At 35.6% G+C, this 21017-nt stretch overlaps 2 protein-coding genes across 5 annotated transcripts; one reads left to right on the top strand and one right to left on the bottom strand.

The window, feature by feature from the left end:
* Nucleotides 1-1022: 1022 nt before the first annotated feature.
* On the top strand, nucleotides 1023-15015 carry LOC135688108 (profilin). Of its 4 annotated transcripts, none has more exons than XM_089115737.1 (3): nucleotides 1023-1854; nucleotides 12872-12972; nucleotides 14428-15015. In XM_089115737.1, the coding sequence occupies exons 2-3, from the start codon at nucleotides 12873-12875 to the stop codon at nucleotides 14748-14750; spliced, it is 423 nt and encodes a 140-aa protein (XP_088971863.1). In that variant the 5' UTR covers nucleotides 1023-1854; nucleotide 12872; the 3' UTR covers nucleotides 14751-15015. The 4 variants fall into 4 exon arrangements, with proteins under 4 accessions (XP_088971863.1, XP_065060889.2, XP_088971862.1 ...); XM_089115736.1 differs by lacking the exon at nucleotides 1023-1854 and adding an exon at nucleotides 11846-12370; XM_065204817.2 differs by lacking the exon at nucleotides 1023-1854 and having other exon boundaries at nucleotides 11843-12972.
* On the bottom strand, nucleotides 7875-20379 carry LOC135688106 (phospholipase B1, membrane-associated). Its single transcript, XM_065204815.2, has 5 exons — nucleotides 19647-20379; nucleotides 17351-17553; nucleotides 11617-11813; nucleotides 9601-9801; nucleotides 7875-8906 (listed from the first exon to the last, which is right to left on the bottom strand). Exons 1-5 carry the CDS (start codon nucleotides 20233-20235, stop codon nucleotides 8585-8587), a joined length of 1512 nt encoding a protein of 503 aa, XP_065060887.2. The 5' UTR covers nucleotides 20236-20379; the 3' UTR covers nucleotides 7875-8584.
* Between the last annotated feature and the right edge of the window lie 638 nt (nucleotides 20380-21017).

Raw genomic sequence — 21017 nt, 5'->3', positions numbered from 1 at the left:
CTTACATGTTTCTTAAATTTCTTAGCTGACGAATTTTTTAAACGTACTTCTAAGGTAAAGTAAATAGTTCACTCACATTCAGAGATGAACTAACAAAGTGATCAAGAAATTTAGTTTTCCTAGAATGACTAACTCTGTCGAGATCTGTAAACAGTTAAGCTCATTGAACTTCATCAATGTCAAGTTGAAGTCCAAACAAATTGAAACTTCTTGAGTGTGCAATTTAATAAGAATGAATGCAAACTGCATGTCAAGTGTTGTGTTGCAATATATAGTGATGTTCAATGTCAAGACTGTTTTGAGTGTCAACTTGGAAAGTTAAGACTGCAAATTATAAAAGTTTCAGTATTGAAGTAGCTTTTTCAATTTGGGTAGGGTTATTTCTTAACTTTCGAAAAATTGAGCCTACCGTTTCTTATAACCTGTTTCTTATAAAATAAGGAGTGTATATGCTAATGCTTAGGCGTACCTGTTTCTCGTACCAGCATGCAATTTACAATGCTGATTGTACAGAGCCATGCTTGTCACATAATGGCAAACTGTAAATACTTCCTTACATAAGCTGTGAACGCTTGGATGTAATTCCAATTCCCCAAAGCATTTTCCAAGTCGACGATACTTTTAGCAAAATATTCGTTAAGGTTACGGTAAACGTCTTCTGGATGAAAACATCAATTTTTTCGATTATTTCACATTCAAGTAGCTGAACTTTCAAGGCACACAATGATACCAAAATTGAAACTAACAGAAATCTTGAAAAATTTAAGAAATCCCATGTAAACGAAGGTTTCCATAATTTCTTTATCAAAGCTTTAAGTTGAGGTCTGAAAATCGCTTGGCCTGTTAAGCCGATTATCGTTGTCTAATTTGCAATACCGTTATGCCTCGAATAAGCGTCCGGACGCTTATTTAGTTTTTGAGGCTCCAGGGAGGCGCTTAATCGAAGAGAGCGCTTTTTTAAAACCTCGAGAAATGCACGTTTGGTGAAAAAGATAATCTTCGAATAGAAAAAACCAACAGTAAACTGGTATTCTTAACAAATTGGTTTCAAAGTACAATTTTGCATAACAAACTATTAATCTTTAGAATGGAATTACATGACATCTGAGAAAAATGATCCACACTTGGATATTACTTATTTCCTAGCTTACAATTTTCGATCAAATATGTTGACGTTTTTGCACTGACCATTATTCAAAACGATTTTAAATTGATATTTTAGCAATTACGTTTTGGAAATAAAGTTTTGAGGCAAAATATAAGGTTTAAAATAAAGGAAACAGAAGAGTCTAGTTGGCTCAAATGCACACGATACAAAAAGCTGTTGAGGGCCCCCTTTGGTCGGGGGGCTTTATTACTTGAACTTAGGTGGCCTATACTGCGTTACGCCACTAGCTGCAAGAATGGTGCATTCATCGATAGCTGGGTGGAATTTACCTGTGAGACAAGACTTCAAAAGACCCATACTGACACCACAAAGGAAATAACACCGTTTATTAGCAAGAATTCAAGCTTCAGGTTTTTTCTGTTGTCTTCTATTGTCTTAAATATTTTAGCAAGTGATAGAAAATTAAGGGACTGCTCGTTTCTCAATGGAATTAGACTAACTGTACGTAGCAGGATTCTCGACCCTATCACGTGCAAATTTAACTTTGAATGTTGATGTTATTAACGAATCTTGTGGATGTGGGCTGTCCAAAGCCACATGTTTTGCCAAAAGTCATGTTTACTGAAACTGAACAGAATCTTATGGGGACTGGTACTGGCTAGAGTGGTTGTCATTAACTGCAATTCCAGGAGTTCCCATACTCTCATTTATTGAAATAAGGACTGTCTTCAGAAAGTCAACTATGTGTGAGTACCTCCTATATATTGACTATGTGTCGATCCATACTTCAATTTTTTATCAACTTTGATATGGACATAAATTGAAGTTCCAACATAATCACACGAATGTTTGTCAATATCGAAGTTTCAAGAAAGTTCTCGTGTTAATAAATAGCGTTTCAAATTGCTAATATATTCAATAAACATTCAATGCTACTAATATCTAAACCGTTGTTTACAAGTTTCAAAACGAACATGGACCTACTTTATCGAGAGTTATCGTTCAGATTTCAGTGGCTTAAAAGTCTTAAAATGAAATTTGTTCATTATGGCAGCCGTGCTTTTTGGGGCATGAGGTGAACGGTGTATGACCTACAAATCATAAGCGTTTGTATAAAAAGTAAAATATCTATTTTTAACTAAATGGCAAAGAAGATTGATGAATTATAGATGACTGTTTAGAGAAAGCCTTGATGAGAGAATAGGCACCAATTTAATCCTAAAAACATTACAACGTAGATTTGAGTTGTTGAAAAGATGTTTACATGCAATGTCGTGTTTTTGGCAAAACATTCTCTGACACTTTTTATCATTTTTATCATTTTTATCACCTCTTTCAAATAATTGGTATTTTTATCACAAAATCTCACACATTGCACAAATTAGCATTTTCAGTAAAATACTTATCAAAATAATGGTCAAATGATTATGTAAAATGATTCTGAGAGAAGAAAATTCTGTCTGCAGGAGAAAGATCACGCTAGAACTAGCATGTATAACTTACTGTTTAAGGATTATGATAAGCAGGGGTGAATTATTCGATTTGCTTCATTTATTTCAGCGGAAGCTGATGTTCTTTGTATGGAGAACGATAGAAGCTACATGCCATTAAAGTTGAAGCACCGATTTTACCAATATCGTCTTAAACTCCCAATAAAGCAGAAATGTTGTCACTTATGCAATATAATTTTTCATGTTTCGTGCAGATAGAAACCACCAAACGATCTTTAGCTCCCAAAATCAACACGCTTTCAAAATTAACACCCTATCAAAATCAACACCCTATCAAAACAGACACCCTATCAAAATCAACACCCTATCAATACAGACACCCTATCAAAATCAACACCCTATCAAAACAGACACCCTATCAAAATCAACACCCTATCAAAACAGACACCCTATCAAAATCAACACCCTATCAAAATCAACACCCTATCAATACAGACACCCTATCAAAATCAACACCCTGTCAAAATTAACACCCTATCAAAATCAACACGCTATCAAAATCAACACCCTATCAAAATCAACACGCTATCAAAATCAACACCCTATCAAAATCAACACCCTATCAAAATCAACACCCTATCAAAATCAACACCCTATCAAAATCAACATGCTATCAAAATCAACACGCTATCAAAATCAACACGCTATCAAAATCAACACCCTATCAAAATCAACACGCTATCAAAATCAACACCCTATCAAAATCAACACCCTATCAAAATCAACACGCTATCAAAATCAACACGCTATCAAAATCAACACCCTATCAAAATCAACACGCTATCAAAATCAACACCCTATCAAAATCAACACCCTATCAAAATCAACACCCTATCAAAATCAACATGCTATCAAAATCAACACGCTATCAAAATCAACACCCTATCAAAATCAACACCCTATCAAAATCAACACCCTATCAAAATCAACACCCTATCAAAATCAACACGCTATCAAAATCAACACCCTATCAAAATCAACACCCTATCAAAATCAACACGCTATCAAAATCAACACGCTATCAAAATCAACACCCTATCAAAATCAACACGCTATCAAAATCAACACCCTATCAAAATCAACACCCTATCAAAATCAACACCCTATCAAAATCAACATGCTATCAAAATCAACACGCTATCAAAATCAACACCCTATCAAAATCAACACCCTATCAAAATCAACACCCTATCAAAATCAACACCCTATCAAAATCAACACGCTATCAAAATCAACACCCTATCAAAATCAACACCCTATCAAAATCAACACGCTATCAAAATCAACACCCTATCAAAATCAACACCCTATCAAAATCAACACCCTATCAAAATCAACACCCTATCAAAATCAACACCCTATCAAAATCAACACCGTATCAAAATCAACACCCTATCAAAATCAACACCCTATCAAAATCAACACCCTATCAAAATCAACACCCTATCAAAATCAACACCCTATCAAAATCAACACCCTATCAAAATCAACACGCTATCAAAATCAACACCCTATCAAAATCAACACCCTATCAAAATCAACACCCTATCAAAATCAACACCCTATCAAAATCAACACCCTATCAAAATCAACACGCTATCAAAATCAACACCCTATCAAAATCAACACCCTATCAAAATCAACACGCTATCAAAATCAACACCCTATCAAAATCAACACCCTATCAAAATCAACACCCTATCAAAATCAACACGCTATCAAAATCAACACGCTATCAAAATCAACACCCTATCAAAATCAACACCCTATCAAAATCAACACCCTATCAAAATCAACACCCTATCAAAATCAACACGCTATCAAAATCAACACCCTATCAAAATCAACACCCTATCAAAATCAACACGCTATCAAAATCAACACGCTATCAAAATCAACACCCTATCAAAATCAACACCCTATCAAAATCAACACCCTATCAAAATCAACACCCTATCAAAATCAACACGCTATCAAAATCAACACCCTATCAAAATCAACACCCTATCAAAATCAACACCCTATCAAAATCAACACCCTATCAAAATCAACACCCTATCAAAATCAACACCCTATCAAAATCAACACCCTATCAAAATCAACACCCTATCAAAATCAACACGCTATCAAAATCAACACCCTATCAAAATCAACACCCTATCAAAATCAACACGCTATCAAAATCAACACGCTATCAAAATCAACACCCTATCAAAATCAACACGCTATCAAAATCAACACCCTATCAAAATCAACACCCTATCAAAATCAACACCCTATCAAAATCAACATGCTATCAAAATCAACACCCTATCAAAATCAACACCCTATCAAAATCAACACGCTATCAAAATCAACACCCTATCAAAATCAACACGCTATCCAAAACAACCCCCTTTCAAAATCAACACGCTATCCAAATCAACCCCCTTTCAAAATCAACACCCTATCAAAATCAACACCCTATCAAAATCAACACTCTATCAAAGTCAACACCCTATCAAAATCAACACTCTATGAAAGTCAACACCCTATCAAAGTCAACACCCTATCAAAGTCAACACCCTATCAAAATCAACACCATATCGAATCAACACCCTATCAAAATCAACACGCTATCCAAAACAACCCCCTTTCAAAATCAACACGCTATCCAAATCAACCCCCTTTCAAAATCAACACCCTATCAAAATCAACACCCTATCAAAATCAACACTCTATCAAAGTCAACACCCTATCAAAATCAACACTCTATGAAAGTCAACACCCTATCAAAGTCAACACCCTATCAAAATCATCACCCTATCAAAATCAACACCCTATCAAAATCAACACGCTATCAAAATCAACACGCTATCAAAATCAACACCCTATCAAAATCAACACCCTATCAAAATCAACACGCTATCAAAATCAACACCCTATCAAAATCAACACGCTATCAAAATCAGCACCCTATCAAAATCAACACCTTATCAAAATCAACACACTATCAAAATCAACACCCTATCGAATCAACACCCTATCAAAATCAACACCCTATCAAAATCAACACCCTTTCAAAATCAACACGCTATCAAAATCAACACCCTATCAAAATCAACACGCTATCAAAATCAACACCCTATCAAAATCAACACGCTATCAAAATCAACACGCTATCAAAATCAACACCCTATCAAAATCAACACGCTATCAAAATCAACACCCTGTCAAAATCAACACGCTATCAAAATCAGCACCCTATCAAAATCAACACCTTATCAAAATCAACACACTATCAAAATCAACACCCTATCGAATCAACACCCTATCAAAATCAACACCTTATCAAAATCAACACCCTTTCAAAATCAACACTCTATCAAAATCAACACCCTATCAAAATCAACACGCTATCAAAATCAACACCCTATCAAAATCAACACGCTATCAAAATCAACACCCTATCAAAATCAACACCCTATCAAAATCAACACCCTATCAAAATCAACACGCTATCAAAATCAACACCCTATCAAAATCAACACGCTATCAAAATCAACACCCTATCAAAATCAACACGCTATCAAAATCAACACCCTATCAAAATCAACATGCTATCAAAATCAACACCCTATCAAAATCAACACGCTATCAAAATCAACACCCTATCAAAATCAACACCCTATCAAAATCAACATGCTATCAAAATCAACACCCTATCAAAATCAACACCCTATCAAAATCAACACGCTATCAAAATCAACACCCTATCAAAATCAACACGCTATCAAAATCAACACCCTATCAAAATCAACACGCTATCAAAATCAACACCCTATCAAAATCAACACGCTATCAAAATCAACACCCTATCAAAATCAACACGCTATCAAAATCAACACCCTATCAAAATCAACATGCTATCAAAATCAACACCCTAGCAAAGTCAACACCCTATCAAAATCAACACGCTATCAAAATCAACACCCTATCAAAATCAACACGCTATCCAAAAGAACCCCCTTTCAAAATCAACACGCTATCCAAATCAACCCCCTTTCAAAATCAACACCCTATCAAAGTCAATACCCTATCAAAGTCAACACCCTATCAAAGTCAACACTCTATCAAAGTCAACACCCTATCAAAGTCAACACCCTATCAAAATCAACACGCTATCAAAATCAACACCCTATCAAAATCAACACCTTACTAAGACTTACTATTTAATGTGGACTGATATCAATGGTTTATTGAATAAAACTAAGAAGACTTTTGTACTATATAAGCTAATAAACATTAAAGAAATACGTTTAACAAAACAAGTATACCAAGAACAAAAGCACCTTAACCTAAGAAATTGCTGGGATGATGAAATAATAAACGACTCAATTGAACTAAATAAACAATACTTAGAAAAACAAATTTAAGATCTATCAAGGAAAGATTGGAAAAAAAAGTAAAAAGCAAAATCTTAAAGAGGACAGAGCAGCAAGTTAAGAAGAGCGATAAAACAAAGACGAGGTTCATTAAAAAAGGCAATTTTGGAATAAAAGAATGTATGAAACATAAAAGGGACCAACGTCACTGAAATTGAAACTGATTCAAAAGTTAATTACAAAGAAAATATGATAATATAAGTTGCAGAAGGTGTGGATCACAAAAAGAATACTTAGAACATTTATGGCAATGCGAAAAATTCAAAAGGCACCTTTCAGGAATGGAACGAATTCGAAAAAGCAACGTAAAAGGCTTGGGAGATTGGTTGAACTTTCTCAAAACTAAGTGGAAACTAGCCTCTGGTACATGACGTCTTTCCTGACAAATCTGTGTTTGTGCTATAGTACTTGCTCCGAAACGGAGATTTGGTGAGAAATATTATTATTAGTCTTAGTATACTTTAGATACCCCGTTAATTCTATCAGACTTTTTGAGTCGATGAATTTTCTGAATTGTTTCATATACACAAAAGATAATCCTTAACATCAATACAAGCATATCTGGTGCTGTCATGGGTGTTTTCAAGGATCTGTCTTCTAGAGATTGCCTTCAACACAGCAGCCCCTAGCTTTTTAAGACGGCACACCTGCTATTATTTTTAATTTTGTTTTTAACAACACTGACAGTAATGTGTGGCTCTATGATTGAGTAATAATTGAATTATTGAGTGATTGAGGGGGTGAGCGAATAAGCGATTTAATGAGCTTTTGACTGAGTAACTGAGAGTGCATTCCCAATACAAAGTAGACTTTTCTCTACGAAACTTGAAGTGAGTCAAGACGTCTTTTTAATTAAAAATTATCAAACAATTAAGACAAAGATAACAAAAATAGCAACAACAATATTAATAATAAAAATTTCGTTTTATTTCAGTTCAAATATAATTTTTAATATGTTGATCCTACAAATTTTAGTGTACATCACATGAACACTACTACCAATAGCTGGTCCTAGCAACGAACAAATTGAAAACGCTAAATGCAAAATCTTATAAAAGATTGCATCTAGACCTGAAAAGCTCAGGTGGAACTCTAAACCATTTAATTTGTCTTCCCGGATTGGTTATATTTCCCTTTGTACTTTTTTTCTACTTCTACAAAAATCAATACACTTTAAAATATTGATAAAATATTGACAAACAATTTTCATTTGAAGCGGTTTCTTACAAATCAATTTCATTTTTATGACTCTTCGGTATAGCTTTGAGCCAAGGAATAGCGATATTGTCAAATTTCTTTATTCACATACATCGTTTTATTGTTTGTAGAGATATCAATTATTAAGGTAAAAATAACAGGATTTTTAAACGTATTCTTCTAGAACTGGTGAATAGCTTTTTGTCAATTATGAAGCAATTTTCTAAGAATAAATGTACCGAGATCTAAATTTTATTCATGGCACACAAAGCTACATCGTAGATGAGACATTAACTTGACAATAATTTCTTAACAATTTATCAAAAATACCATCAAAAGTTATTTCAGTAGATTGAATTATACTGTGTTTGGTTGGTGTCATTAACCAGTTTCTGGTAGGAGCGTCGCCTCTTTTTGACTGTGATTACAGCAAGCACAGCCAAGACCACCAGGAGCCCACCAGCAATCAAGCATGCAGAAGCAGCATCACTACTTTGTGATTTGTTGACTATTTGTTTGTCGGATCCAAAATCTTCAATTTCCTTAAAAAGTAATCTTTTGTTTTCCTCTTCAAATGAATTTTCAAGGAATTCTTTACTATTTTTCTTGGTAAAGAAATACGGAAATTTTTTGTTTGGACATTCAAACTGTTCACCTTCCGTCCACCTAGAAAGAAATAAAATAGGCAATATTCTTTGTTATTTCTTTATGTGAAGCATTGCCAGTCGAGAGTAATTTTATTCCTTTTACGCTTGGGAATTTATGCCAAAGATTGCTCTATTTAGGTAATTTTGTAGACAGAGACTCATAAACAGAAACCCCGTAAGCTTTCCCTGAGTTTGTGCTAAATCTGAAAATTTCCTCTACATAATAGGTTCTAGACCACTATGACTGGATGACACAATACCCCACTTCGTATGGTCACCCAAACTATGATGTCAATGAAAATACACTTAAGGTTTTCAAAAGTTGAAGGTAAACCATACTTGCTTTCATGGATACAATTTTTCTTCATCCTTCTACGCGCAAAGGTTTGATCGCAATTTAGGTTGTTTGCTTACCCTAAAGTAGCCTGCGTGCAAACTTTGTTTCCTTTGCGAAGGAGCGCAGGCTAGCCCTAAAGTGGCAACAAGTAAATTTTCTTGTAAGAAATAAACGGGCAAATTATAATACGGGGGAATGTCGGTGAGAAGCATTTCCACTGACAGAAACGCATGGACATCAATCTAGTGTGTTGTGAAATCACATGACCCCCTCATAAACAACAAAATCTTGATACTGGTAATTCTTGGACGCATCTGTTACAGAACGATACAACGTATTTGCTAGAATCGATTTCAAGAATGCTTGCAAAACTTACTCAGTTCTCTTCTTTCCAACCGGCTCGATCATGTTATTCCACAAAGCTAGTGCTGCTGCTCTGTGCCCCTTTTCCGAGAAATGGAAGCAGTCTGGTGCAAAGAAGCTCATGTCTATTGTTTTGTTGTCCGGCATGCGAGGAGCCTTGGTGTTAACGAAGAACGGTTGAACAACGACCGTGAAGTCGTTACGTGTATCGTACCTGAAAATAGAATATCAAAATATTAAATATTTAGCAAAAATTTAGAAGTTAACGAACTTCTGAAGCTTTGGACCTAGAAGCTGATAAAGATATATTATGTAATGTGCTTGTACTTCCTAAACCATCCTCTATTCAACCTCAACTGAATATACAGCACCGTAAAATTGCTTTGAATTCGTCTCCTACATTCACAGAGCAAAAAACCGAAACATGTGTTAAGTTGCAAACAAGCTACGTCCGACGGTCCAGCATTTGCAGCACGATTGGGTCTCTGTCTTTTCCTATTCACGAAAGTGATTGTCAGCAAAACGCAACATTGTGCCTGTCTAGTTATGGTTTTAACCAGGTGCTTCAACTTCGCGACTAACTGAATAAGCTTTAATGTAAGCTTGGTACACACTATCAAGGCAAAGACAATAAGGACGGGCTTGACACCAAAACCGTGCATTCTTCTTACTCATATGCTTGAGCCCTATTTTGCTGTTTTCTTCAGTGAGGACATTCGCAGCACATGCGCAAGTTATCTAGAAAATGAAACTTAGCCAGATACTTATGTCTACTTCATCTCCACAAGTGTATAAGCTTAAACTCTTCCTGTTTACTAACATATAATATGAGAGTGACAATCTAAATAAGTTAGTAAAAACTGTAAATATTGAACTCAGATATTTTAAAAAGTGGCTTGATGCCAATAAATTATCTCAAATTTCATTATTTTCTATTAAAAAACAATAGAATAGATAAACCTCAAATTATTAAGATTGGAAAGAAGACAATTAAAAAAGCTAAATTTGTCAAATTTTTAGGGCTACTCTTAGATGAAAATCTTCGTTGGAAGTTCCATCTGAAGGAGTTGTCTAAGAGACTTGCTAGAACCTGTGATACTATCTCAAAAGTTAAGAGTTTATTGTCTCCAGATGTGTTACTCTGCTTATATAATTCATTGTAAAGGGAAATACTTCCGCATCTTATACAGACCCTGTCTACAAACTTCAGAAGAAAATAGTTCGAATAATCCCTTTTCAGCCTGCTCGTTCTCCTTTTGCTCCTATATTTAAGTCTTTAGAACTTCTCAGACTATCTGATGTCTTTCAACTTAAACTTCTCACTTTCGTATTTGAAATTGTATATAGAATATCACCAAGCTGCTTTCATGACTTTTTTTATTGAACTCATCGGTGCTTGAGTATAACACTAGACAGGCTAGTAAAGGTGATTTGTTTCTTGCACAAAAAAACACTTTGCAATATGCGCTCAATTCTATTCGATATCAAGGAGCTAAGCTTTGGAATGAAGTTCCAGTTGAATTAAGAAACTCTCACTTGAAGGCTTCCTTTAAAAGTAAGATAAAGATCTACTTTCTGTGCAATAATTACACTCAGCAATTCACATATTATTCTTTATATATACTATGCTTTAATTTATAGCACCGTCTTTCTGCACCTATTCTGATAACGTCTGAATAAGTCAACTCTTTCTTTAGGTAGGGGGTGCTCCCTCCTCGATTAGCTTGCCTATTGGGGGAGTTCCTACTTTAAGCAACTCCTCTGATCTCACTGCAGCGCTTCACCTATTCACTCTGTCAATATTTAGCTTGAAGTATATCATCCTGTCCTTTGTTTTCTTCAATTGTTATGTGTTGTATTTAACTTCAATTTGTTATTGCAAATAAGATAGCTGGTATGTAGAGGTAGTAGTGTTGTATTAGTGGAATTTTAAATAAATGAACTGAACTGAACTGAACTGATAAGCTTGTGCTTCCTGTTTCTGCTTGTTCTTGTTTCGCAAATGAGGAAAAGGCCTCAAGATTATTACCTTCCCGTGTTTATCAATTCATCGACGCCTTTTCGATAGTCAACAGCTCTCTGCCTCACTTCCTTCTTAACTTCCTCGCCTGCAGATGTACCGCATTTGCAAAGAACCTTGTGCAGCACTTTGCAATATGGCTTTTCGATCAAAGCAAGTTCAGTGACATCAATGATTTGCACGAGGTTTACAAACATCTTAGGTACCTAAAGGAAAGAATGAAGTTTTAAATTGTAAAACAAATGAAGGCAATGTGTTGATTTCTAAATGCTAAAAGAATACGTTGAAAGGTGTAGTCCTGCTGCTCTTTGATGGGCAAGAACAAATCAAAAATTCCACTTTGCGAAGAAAATTAACCTATTAAGGACTCTTTCCTGTCTTCTATAATACTGCAAATTGACAGTTGCTGTAAACAGTTTTCAAGATTTAAGATTTTCACTTAATGAAATACATTTTCGATGGTTCTGAATGCTTTTTAATCACTACCCTTCAAGAGCTATACATACAAAGGCATTTCTTTCAGACAGAATTAAAAGACTACAGGAAAATTTTAGAGACGAAGAAATCCTATTCAATTAACGAAGAGTTTTTCTATCAAAGAGACTCTAAGCGTTTTATATCACCTTCAAACAATTAATTATTCATGATCATCAGCTTTTATCCTCAACCCAGCAAGTAAGGAATTATAAGGTTTCGTTGTCAATGATTTAATTGAAAATTGGCTGAAGAAATACAAGTGTAAAGGAAAACATAGTAAAGACAGGTATGTTTATCTTCTGCATTCCCTAGTCAAATTTAGCTATACTTCATTCAATGTTACATTCACATCATATAGCGGTGATTTGCGGCGATTTACCACTCTGATTTATAACACTATCAGGCAAAGATGATCGTATTAAATCAGAAATAAATGCATCGTAATATATTCTCTAACCGCTGAGCGATCAAATAGATCCTTATGTAGCAATATATACAATAGAAGTGCAAGACAACATTTCCCAAGGTAGTGACGGTGATAGAATAACCTATATAATCAAAATATTGAAATAATAATATCATTATTTATTTCACTTCGAAGTTTATAGCCCAAGTTCAGGCTCTGACACGTTGGCACGCGATCTTTTCGATCATTTCACAGACGTTTCAGAAGATAAAGATAATTGCTTAAAATTGCTTTCAATATTTGGCGTAAAATCCACGATTTTTGCCTACTTGTCTAAACAAAGTATTGAAATCGTCAAAACTACCTCTTTTTGTCTGCCAGGATGAGTTGGGATTCTTACATAGACAGTCTGATTGCATTTTCACGTGACCTGAATGGAAACTCACACATCGACAAGGCCTGCATAATAGGAATGGATGGAGGTAATTTTCCGGCTCTGACGGCCAGTTTTAAACAAAGCTTTAGAGATAACAACAACGTGTCCCTAATGTAACAGTTAGGTCACATGACATAATCTCGATAGCATATCTCCTTTAACAGCACGGTAAGTGAATAAAACAGGTTTTTTGGACAACTAACAAATTTTCCAATGTTCCGCATAACAGTTGAACTAGGCGATATAAATGATGCCTGCGGAGGGGGACTACAAGGAAGTTTTCAAAAGTGAGTCAGACATATCATATCGTTAATAAACTTAGTGAGCACAGGTTTGACAAATCAGTAATGGCGACCGCGTTTTCAACAACAAAGGGATCGACATTCAAACCACTTTTGTGAAGCCATTAAGCGTCTTGTTATGGGTAAAGTCTAATCAAACCAAACTTCAAACCATTGCCAAAACTTTTAATTTAAAAATTGAAAAAAATTACTTTTAAAAAATAAGAAATTTCAACTTTTTATTGGACAGTCTCCCTAACCCTTGCGAGACTTGCTAAAACTTTATCAAAAGTTTAGTAACAGGTTCTGTTAATCGCGACATGATAAGTTCAGAAGAACATTTGTAAGATCACATTTAGATGTTGAAGTACCAAGTTGAGCATAAATGGCCTTGTATTTGGTGGAAAGTGGCATATACTAAGCCATTTCATTATGCCTACTTATTTACGGCTATTAAGGCAATCGAGTGAACCTGTTTATCGCGGGAATTTTGGTATTTTCATTAAATAAGAGGACGAAATGTTGTTTTACGCAATTTGCAGCATTATTTGTTCCCATTACAAAATGGAAATCGGTTGGAAAAGATGGACTTCACGATTTGTGACATATTTTATCGATTGATTTTTGCTGCAATATATCACGACGCGGAAGCTGCGATTAGGCCCATTGCGGCTCCAAAACTTTCTGGCCAAAACATTTAGCATATTCTCCAACAAAAGTAAGGAAAATGAGTAGTTCTAGACACGGAGACATAAAGTAAGTATCCATGAGTTGAGATAAACGTTTTTACTGCAAATCTTTCACAGGTACTTCAATCATTATGGTTCATATTTTTGTGCTTTTGCGACATGTCGATATTGTTTAGAAATAGGCAAAAATCAAGAATATTCTTGCATTTACTATTTTCCCAATCAAACCATGATAAATTTTCCAACATATTCCAGTTAAAAAGTCACCTTATAACTTTTATGAAACTTGCTATGGCCACTTGAATTTTGGTTCGCTAAATTTGTTCGCTGCGGTGGGGCCATTTCTGTTTCAGCCTGTTCAATACTTTTGCTCACTAAGTGTAGAAGTAAGAAATATACAAAGAAACCAACAATTTAAAAATAAGTAGGTTGTAGAAAAACGGATGAAGCATCAATAAATAAGAGAAAGTGTCGTTGGCTTTCCCTTAATATTTTCTTATCAGATAATACTTGGAACAATCGTTTTCGTAGGTATGTGGACGACTAAATCCCATCAGGCCAACCTTAATCTCTCACAAGCAGAATGTTCTACGATCGCCAGAAACATGAATGCCGGAGAGCAGGGACATAACTTTTATAGTGGCATACGGCTGGAGGGCCTAAAGTATCAGTATTTAAAGTTTGATGGGGATGCTAAACTAGTAATTGGGAGAAGAATAGGCAGTGGTGCCATTACAATACAGTGCTCGCGATCAGCTATAGTGGTAGCTCACTGCCCAGAAGGTGCTCAGCACGGACAGTGTAACAATGGAGTGGCAAAAATTGTGGATTATCTCGAACGATCTAACTGCTGATTGATTATGTATTGGCATCATCAGAAACAGTGTCAATTATTTTGCCATGCCTGTGATAGAATCTTTGCAAGATGTGATAGTCTATATCTGCTAAAAATGCAATTATCCTTGAAGATTTATAAAGAAATATTATCGTATTTGCAATCATACTTTCCATCCTGGCAAAATTTAACTTAGGCCACATTCACAATGTAATTTCTAAGCTGCTCTCTAGCTTTCTGAATTGTCACTGATAATGATTTTTGTTCTAGGATTGCTTTTAGCTGCGACATAAATGTCAGGAAATCATATCCACAAAGAAAGGTGGTCTAATGTGGGTGTTTATGCGACAAAAAAAACCCAAAAGTTTCGGACGTTAATATCTTCGGATTTTTATTACCGTCTAAATTCTTTGCACTACAGGATAGTCACAGGATAGATTTTTGCTATTTGAAAATCTAAGGTCACAAACATTTAGCATATAAAGGAAACTTGTTGTACGAGCAAGTTGCAAAGAGAAACAGTATCATATATTGTCAACTAAACTCATTTAGCAATCAAAGAACATCCTAATCATCCTCAACAGTTATTCTATCATCATTTGTCGTACTTTTATCGTAGTTAACATCGATATATTCGTCCACTTTTTACTTTCCTTTAACAAATGAAGTAAGAAGGGCAAAATAGCTTCGTTTTTCAACTGCCATGATGAACTTTGCAGCTAGAATTATTTCCAGTCTACGTAATGGTGTCAAGGCGGACGGTCCAACGATATTCTGAATGCGCCTTAGCAGTAGCTGTAACTCTATAACTGATGATATACCAAACAAAGTGCGAAATTTCCGGTGGAAGGTGGTCAGCCACCATTGGCTGATTAGGTTTAACGATCACAAGCAAAACAATGGTGGAATGATTGTGACAGCTTTTGAAATGGAGTGCATAACCCTTCGAATATTTATGAATTTGTATATTGAAGTGCAATAATACCCTTATGGTTTTTAGTAACATTTATAAGGTGCAATATGCCTTTTGAAATGTCCTAAGAGTGCTTTCGCTTTTGTCACCTTTTGTCTAAAATCGTTCGAAAATTCGTGAAAGAAAGTCGAACAAATTTTTTCAGAAATGTTTTCGTCCAAAATTTTGGCTTTTAATATAGTTGCTCTCCAGGCTTTTGAATCAAATTAACGGAAAGCATGAAAGTAGTGAAGTTAAATTGTCAGAATTATATGTTTCTAAGAATCAACTGATTCTAACTTTGAAATAAGTTAAATCCTTTAAAAATTGGCTGAAACATAATGATATTTACACAATAATTTCTGTTGTTTAAGTTTTTTACGGGTAAATTTTTCACATAAGATCAATTACGGTATGTTGATAGGAAGAGCGAATGCCACATTGCCTATCCACTTTGCTTGCTTCACTAATTTAAGACGCTATCAGGAATTAAGGTGGGAATTGACCACAACCTTTCGAAGGGGGGCTTTTTTCTGGGTAATTCTAAAATATCATATCTAATTTTTGCCAGGATCAAATCTTTGATTGAACCGATATTAAATGTTGACATTTGCATTCATGTTTGACGTCAATAGCCTGCTTTACAACTGAAATCTCAATAAATGCTGGCAAAAGTTTACTACTTTTATTTCTTTACTTTGAAGATTTTTTACTCAGGTAACAGGTAGACGTTGGAAGATGATTTAGGAAAAAACGGAAAGGTAAAGAAATTGAGATTGAGAAGCCAAGCAAACGAAAAAAACTGAAACGTTCATTTCGTATGAAATAAGAAAAAATGTAGCGATTAAGTATTTACTCATTTTATAGTGCTGTTAATTTAAACTGGTTCTCTCAGCTTTACATTGCTACATTGCGTCATGCTTACTCAGCCTCTCTCGTTTCTCAATCTAGAACTTTCCATCTCCATGACATCATTATTACATCATACTCACACATCCTTCGTCAGCAGATTTATTTTTAGAGTTAAGGTATAAATAATCATAGAGTAAGTTAGTAATAGAATCTTGAATTAAAGCAAACAGAACTCGATAAAAATCAAAACATTGTTACTACAAAAGCTCGATGTCCTACCCCCTCTCTACATTTTTTGCACTACACTACTGCTCTGAAACATCCTCAACATCACCGGATAAAATTTTTCCCTATTCGGCTTCCTCAAAACTTTCCTTGTATCTTTTGAAAAGAAGTCTCTTAGAAATGAAATTGAAACAAAATCATCTATGGCGTTGTCTTAGCGCCTTGTCAGAAGTTCTAGCACAACGTTAAATTTCTCTCACTTTTTATACTCTTGCAAAGCTATGCATTGACCTTTCTCAAACAACTGCATTGTTGGATAACCTTCCTCCGGCTCACAGCCGTAGAACTGCAATATTATCTGGACTTTGGACACACTCTATACAGAAATGCGAACTTCTAATATCAGGAAAACAAAAACTTCGGAATATCAATAATAAAAAAGTGTCAAAGGTTTTACATTCAGTGTTTTTGAATCGTTAATGGCGATGTGAATGCTGCCGTCGAGTCTGGTCATTTGTTGCCTACAAACAAAATCTAAATATCATTAAAAAAATCAAGTGCAAGCAAAGAAACAATCGCTTGACACTAACCTCTGCGTGGAACATGTCCAAAGCGTCCCTGATGCCTCCAACGTATTTTTCAAGTGTATGCTTGTCATTCTTGCAGATTGCGCACAGATCATTGCCTCCTATCCATATAGTCAGTAACTTCCAGCTGTCTTCAAAGTCTTTCTTTGATTTCAAGTCTGCTATAAGCTTCTCGGCCTGGCCAGGTAGATCTATAGATATGGCACCTAAAAAGTATGCAGAAATGTCTATTGGTATTGGTCAGCTGGGTAGGCACATGAGACTCAATATGAAAAAGGTGGATAATGCCCGTTAATAGCCACTACCCAATTACGTCATACTAGGACACGATTAACACACGGCATTTGGTCTTAAAGTCAAATTCTTTTGAATATTATTCCTTCTTTGTTGTTATAGATGATTAGTTTTACTCCAATTCCTTTCAGAGCTTCAATGTTGCGGTACGCCACTGTTCAACTACTTTCAGTATACGATTTAGCGCTCTGGGCGCTTATTCAGTTTTAAAACTGTTGGATTGGCGCTTATTCGAATTGGGGGCTTATTCGAGTTCTAGACGCTTTATCGGTCATTTACAGAAGTTGTGATCTAGGCTTTTCAAACACCAGTATTTGTGGGAGAGGGGAAGCTGTTTTCTACACTAAAAAACCCTGATAATTCTTCTTAGTATCGCCCAAAGCTTCAAAGCGTCCAAAGACCTCAAAATAAAGATATTGCAAGAAATTTCATATAATTTTGTCTTTGGATGATGGCACAATTCCGATGCAAATTAAATGGAACTTGAGTGGAAATTATTATCGGTATGCTAGAATTATAACCCTTGCTTCCTTTCTCTCTGAGTCAGTCCGTGGATGTGCTCAAGCATGGGAAAGTTTAGGGCAAAATGGCAAATGAGTTGAGCGAGGTAACAGTTATCTCGATGTCCTGGTTCAACGAGCGAATGGCATGCTCGTACAAGTGATCATGACGTAGAATTATTTAAATCTTGTGATTCTCCTGCGAAAAGTACAGAACAAACAAAAGTAAAATCCAGACCATTGTAAGAATCCCTCCAAAATGTGACTTGGATAATGATGGACTAAGCACCATGATCATAATCATAATAATCATAATGATCACGTGAAGATGGCTATGATTATTACATTAGGCTGACAATCATCAACGACCAGTACACTTCTAGGGGGAGAAGAACAATATTCTGTTCTTAATATTGGGTGGTGCATTTGCCATTTCACTTCAAATCCATTTCACAACAAAATAAACAAAGCGTCATGTACCTGCCAAGATTTTTTATAACCGTAAAAGCATGTGACATATTAAACGCACACAATAGAGTACCGAAGTGATGATGTCATACAAATCTATTTTTAGAATTTCTGAATTTTGATCCCGGAACTTAAAAGAGCATCATGAAATTCCTCTTAGTATGCAAACTTAGTTGACGGCATCACGAATTGGCTTAGATATGGCCACATAAGGACATGCTCTTGTCTCATCAAACCTTTGTAATTTGGTCTTGGTTCATAACTTTATGAAACAGGCCAGAATAACAGTGATCCGTTAGCAAACTTGAAATCTTTCATTGGCCATATCTCGCCCAGTTTTGAACATATCCAACTAATTTTGCACAATAAGATATATTTTATGCCGTTCTTTCAGATTATGCGGCCAAATTTTAGAAATTCTAAAAATAGATTTTTTTTGACGTCACACTTCGGTACTCTATTTTACATCCACACGAGAACAGCCTTTACAAGAACACTTACGCCCGATTTGCCAAAAAATAGGAGCAGGGTAAGATCATGCTCAGCATCAGATGAAAAAGTGGAAGAATCAATACTACATGTGTTCTATAAAAATTTATCCTCATGTTAACATTACAGAGAAGATTTTATCATTGAACCAATTTAGCGTTCTAAGATAAATTCATTGATTGTTGTTGTAGAAAAAGCAGTGTTAAGCTTATAACAACATACAGAACACCGGAACCTCGCATTCCCTCAAACACTCTTCCTCATAAGAAAATTGTTTCTAAGAATATTCAGGCTCAGATTTAGCCAATCTTTAGAATGGTATAAGCATATTGCTTGGAACAATGGAAATCGCAGAACTGACATTTCTAATTTTTAAACAGCGTGTTTATATTGGAGGGCGAGCGATGATCCTCTTGAAAAAGAATACTTTAAGAATATATTTAGGCTCAAAAGTTTATAGCATTCGTATTAAATAGAGTTTTTATAAATCTGGTTCTTATAGAAAATAGTGTAATACCGAATCTAATATGCAGTTCAAAGAGTCTTACCGGAAACTGCAAAATTCATGTGCGCTCGCCAAGGTACACGAATTTTTACTGGGGTTGTTTTTACTGAAAATCCGTTCACACCACTGTAATATTCCTTAATTATATTTGGCAGGGTCACAACTTCCTTGAGTGACTTGTCACCTCCTATGCTCCAGGAAATCCCACGATATTCTATAAAAATTTCAAGTAAGTTCTTGGAATCAGCTCCAAAAGCAGCTGTTATCGAGTCGCCCATTGCTGCTACGTAATCAATATCGCTCGGCTTGAGCCGATGCACCGATTTCGGATTGGTATGATTGTGGAAAAGCGGACATTTGAACTCGATTCCGTTGCCACTTGAACTGGTAAATTCAGCAGGAATTGCAGTATCTACATCTTGGAATAGCGTCTTCTTGGCAGGAAACACTTCCCTCGCAATGAAGTCATAAAAGTTCAAATTCTTGTCCTGTCGATTTTCCCATAACTCTTCAAGTTTTTCATGGAATGAAATTTTTGTTTCAACTTTTCCATTTGTAGCAATAATATAGGCCAGTGTGGCGAACAGGCAAGCAACTGTTTTCCAACGACTGGCTTTTGTAAGGTGCATCATGATAAATACTTGCACACAGTAAGGATAATCTGTTATGAGAACTTCCTGGTACGTCTGCACCAAAGAAGTTGTCAAGTCTGTCTGCAATAATCTAACTTCTCACAAGACCGAAGTGAGTTTCCAGAGGGTCACATGTTTTACAGGATTCAGTTCAATGAACGTTTATACAGTTGAGTATCGTGTTGCGGATCAACGTGTTCTTTGTTAGTCGTGAAAAGGGGATAACCTAAGGGACAAGCAATGTTGTTATCTAAAGGCCCTTCTAGGGCTTTGGGAAGGGGGTTCAGGGAAATCTGCACTCAAAGAGGGCAAATGGGGGCAAAGCGCCAAGAAAAATTGCAAAACAATAGTAAAATGATAAACAATCCCCAATTTCGCAAGGGCAAGGGTGGCCACTGCCCCCGCTGCCCTCTGGCGTATGCGTTATTAAGAGAGTTATACAGTAACCATTTGCACAGATGCGGAAATTCACTTGGTAGGAGGGGATAGAACCTCCAAAAACAACACAATTTGTCGGCAATTGAGAAAAAATTACCACCAAAGCGCTAAAACTGTGTTTTAACTGACACTTCAGCAAAAACTAGGGGGCTGGCCAAACCCCCCTTAATTTTCACGTCTGCATTAGCACAGAGAGGTCCATCCGATAGTTTAAAGGGGTGGGGGATAGTATTGACAATTTGCATTATTCTGTAATTGATGTATTTGCAATATGCAATGCGTTGGTCGGGGTAACACTATAATGCTTTGGTGTTAAAATTTTTATTGATCTTACAGAAGTTAGT

This window comes from Rhopilema esculentum, unplaced genomic scaffold (genome assembly GCF_057945365.1).
Source record: "Rhopilema esculentum isolate cy_ngs unplaced genomic scaffold, ASM5794536v1 HiC_scaffold_36, whole genome shotgun sequence".
In the NCBI taxonomy this organism is placed as follows: Eukaryota; Metazoa; Cnidaria; class Scyphozoa; order Rhizostomeae; family Rhizostomatidae; genus Rhopilema; species Rhopilema esculentum.
Note: the sequence above shows the minus strand (reverse complement) of the source record. Positions and strands in the feature narration are given on the sequence as shown.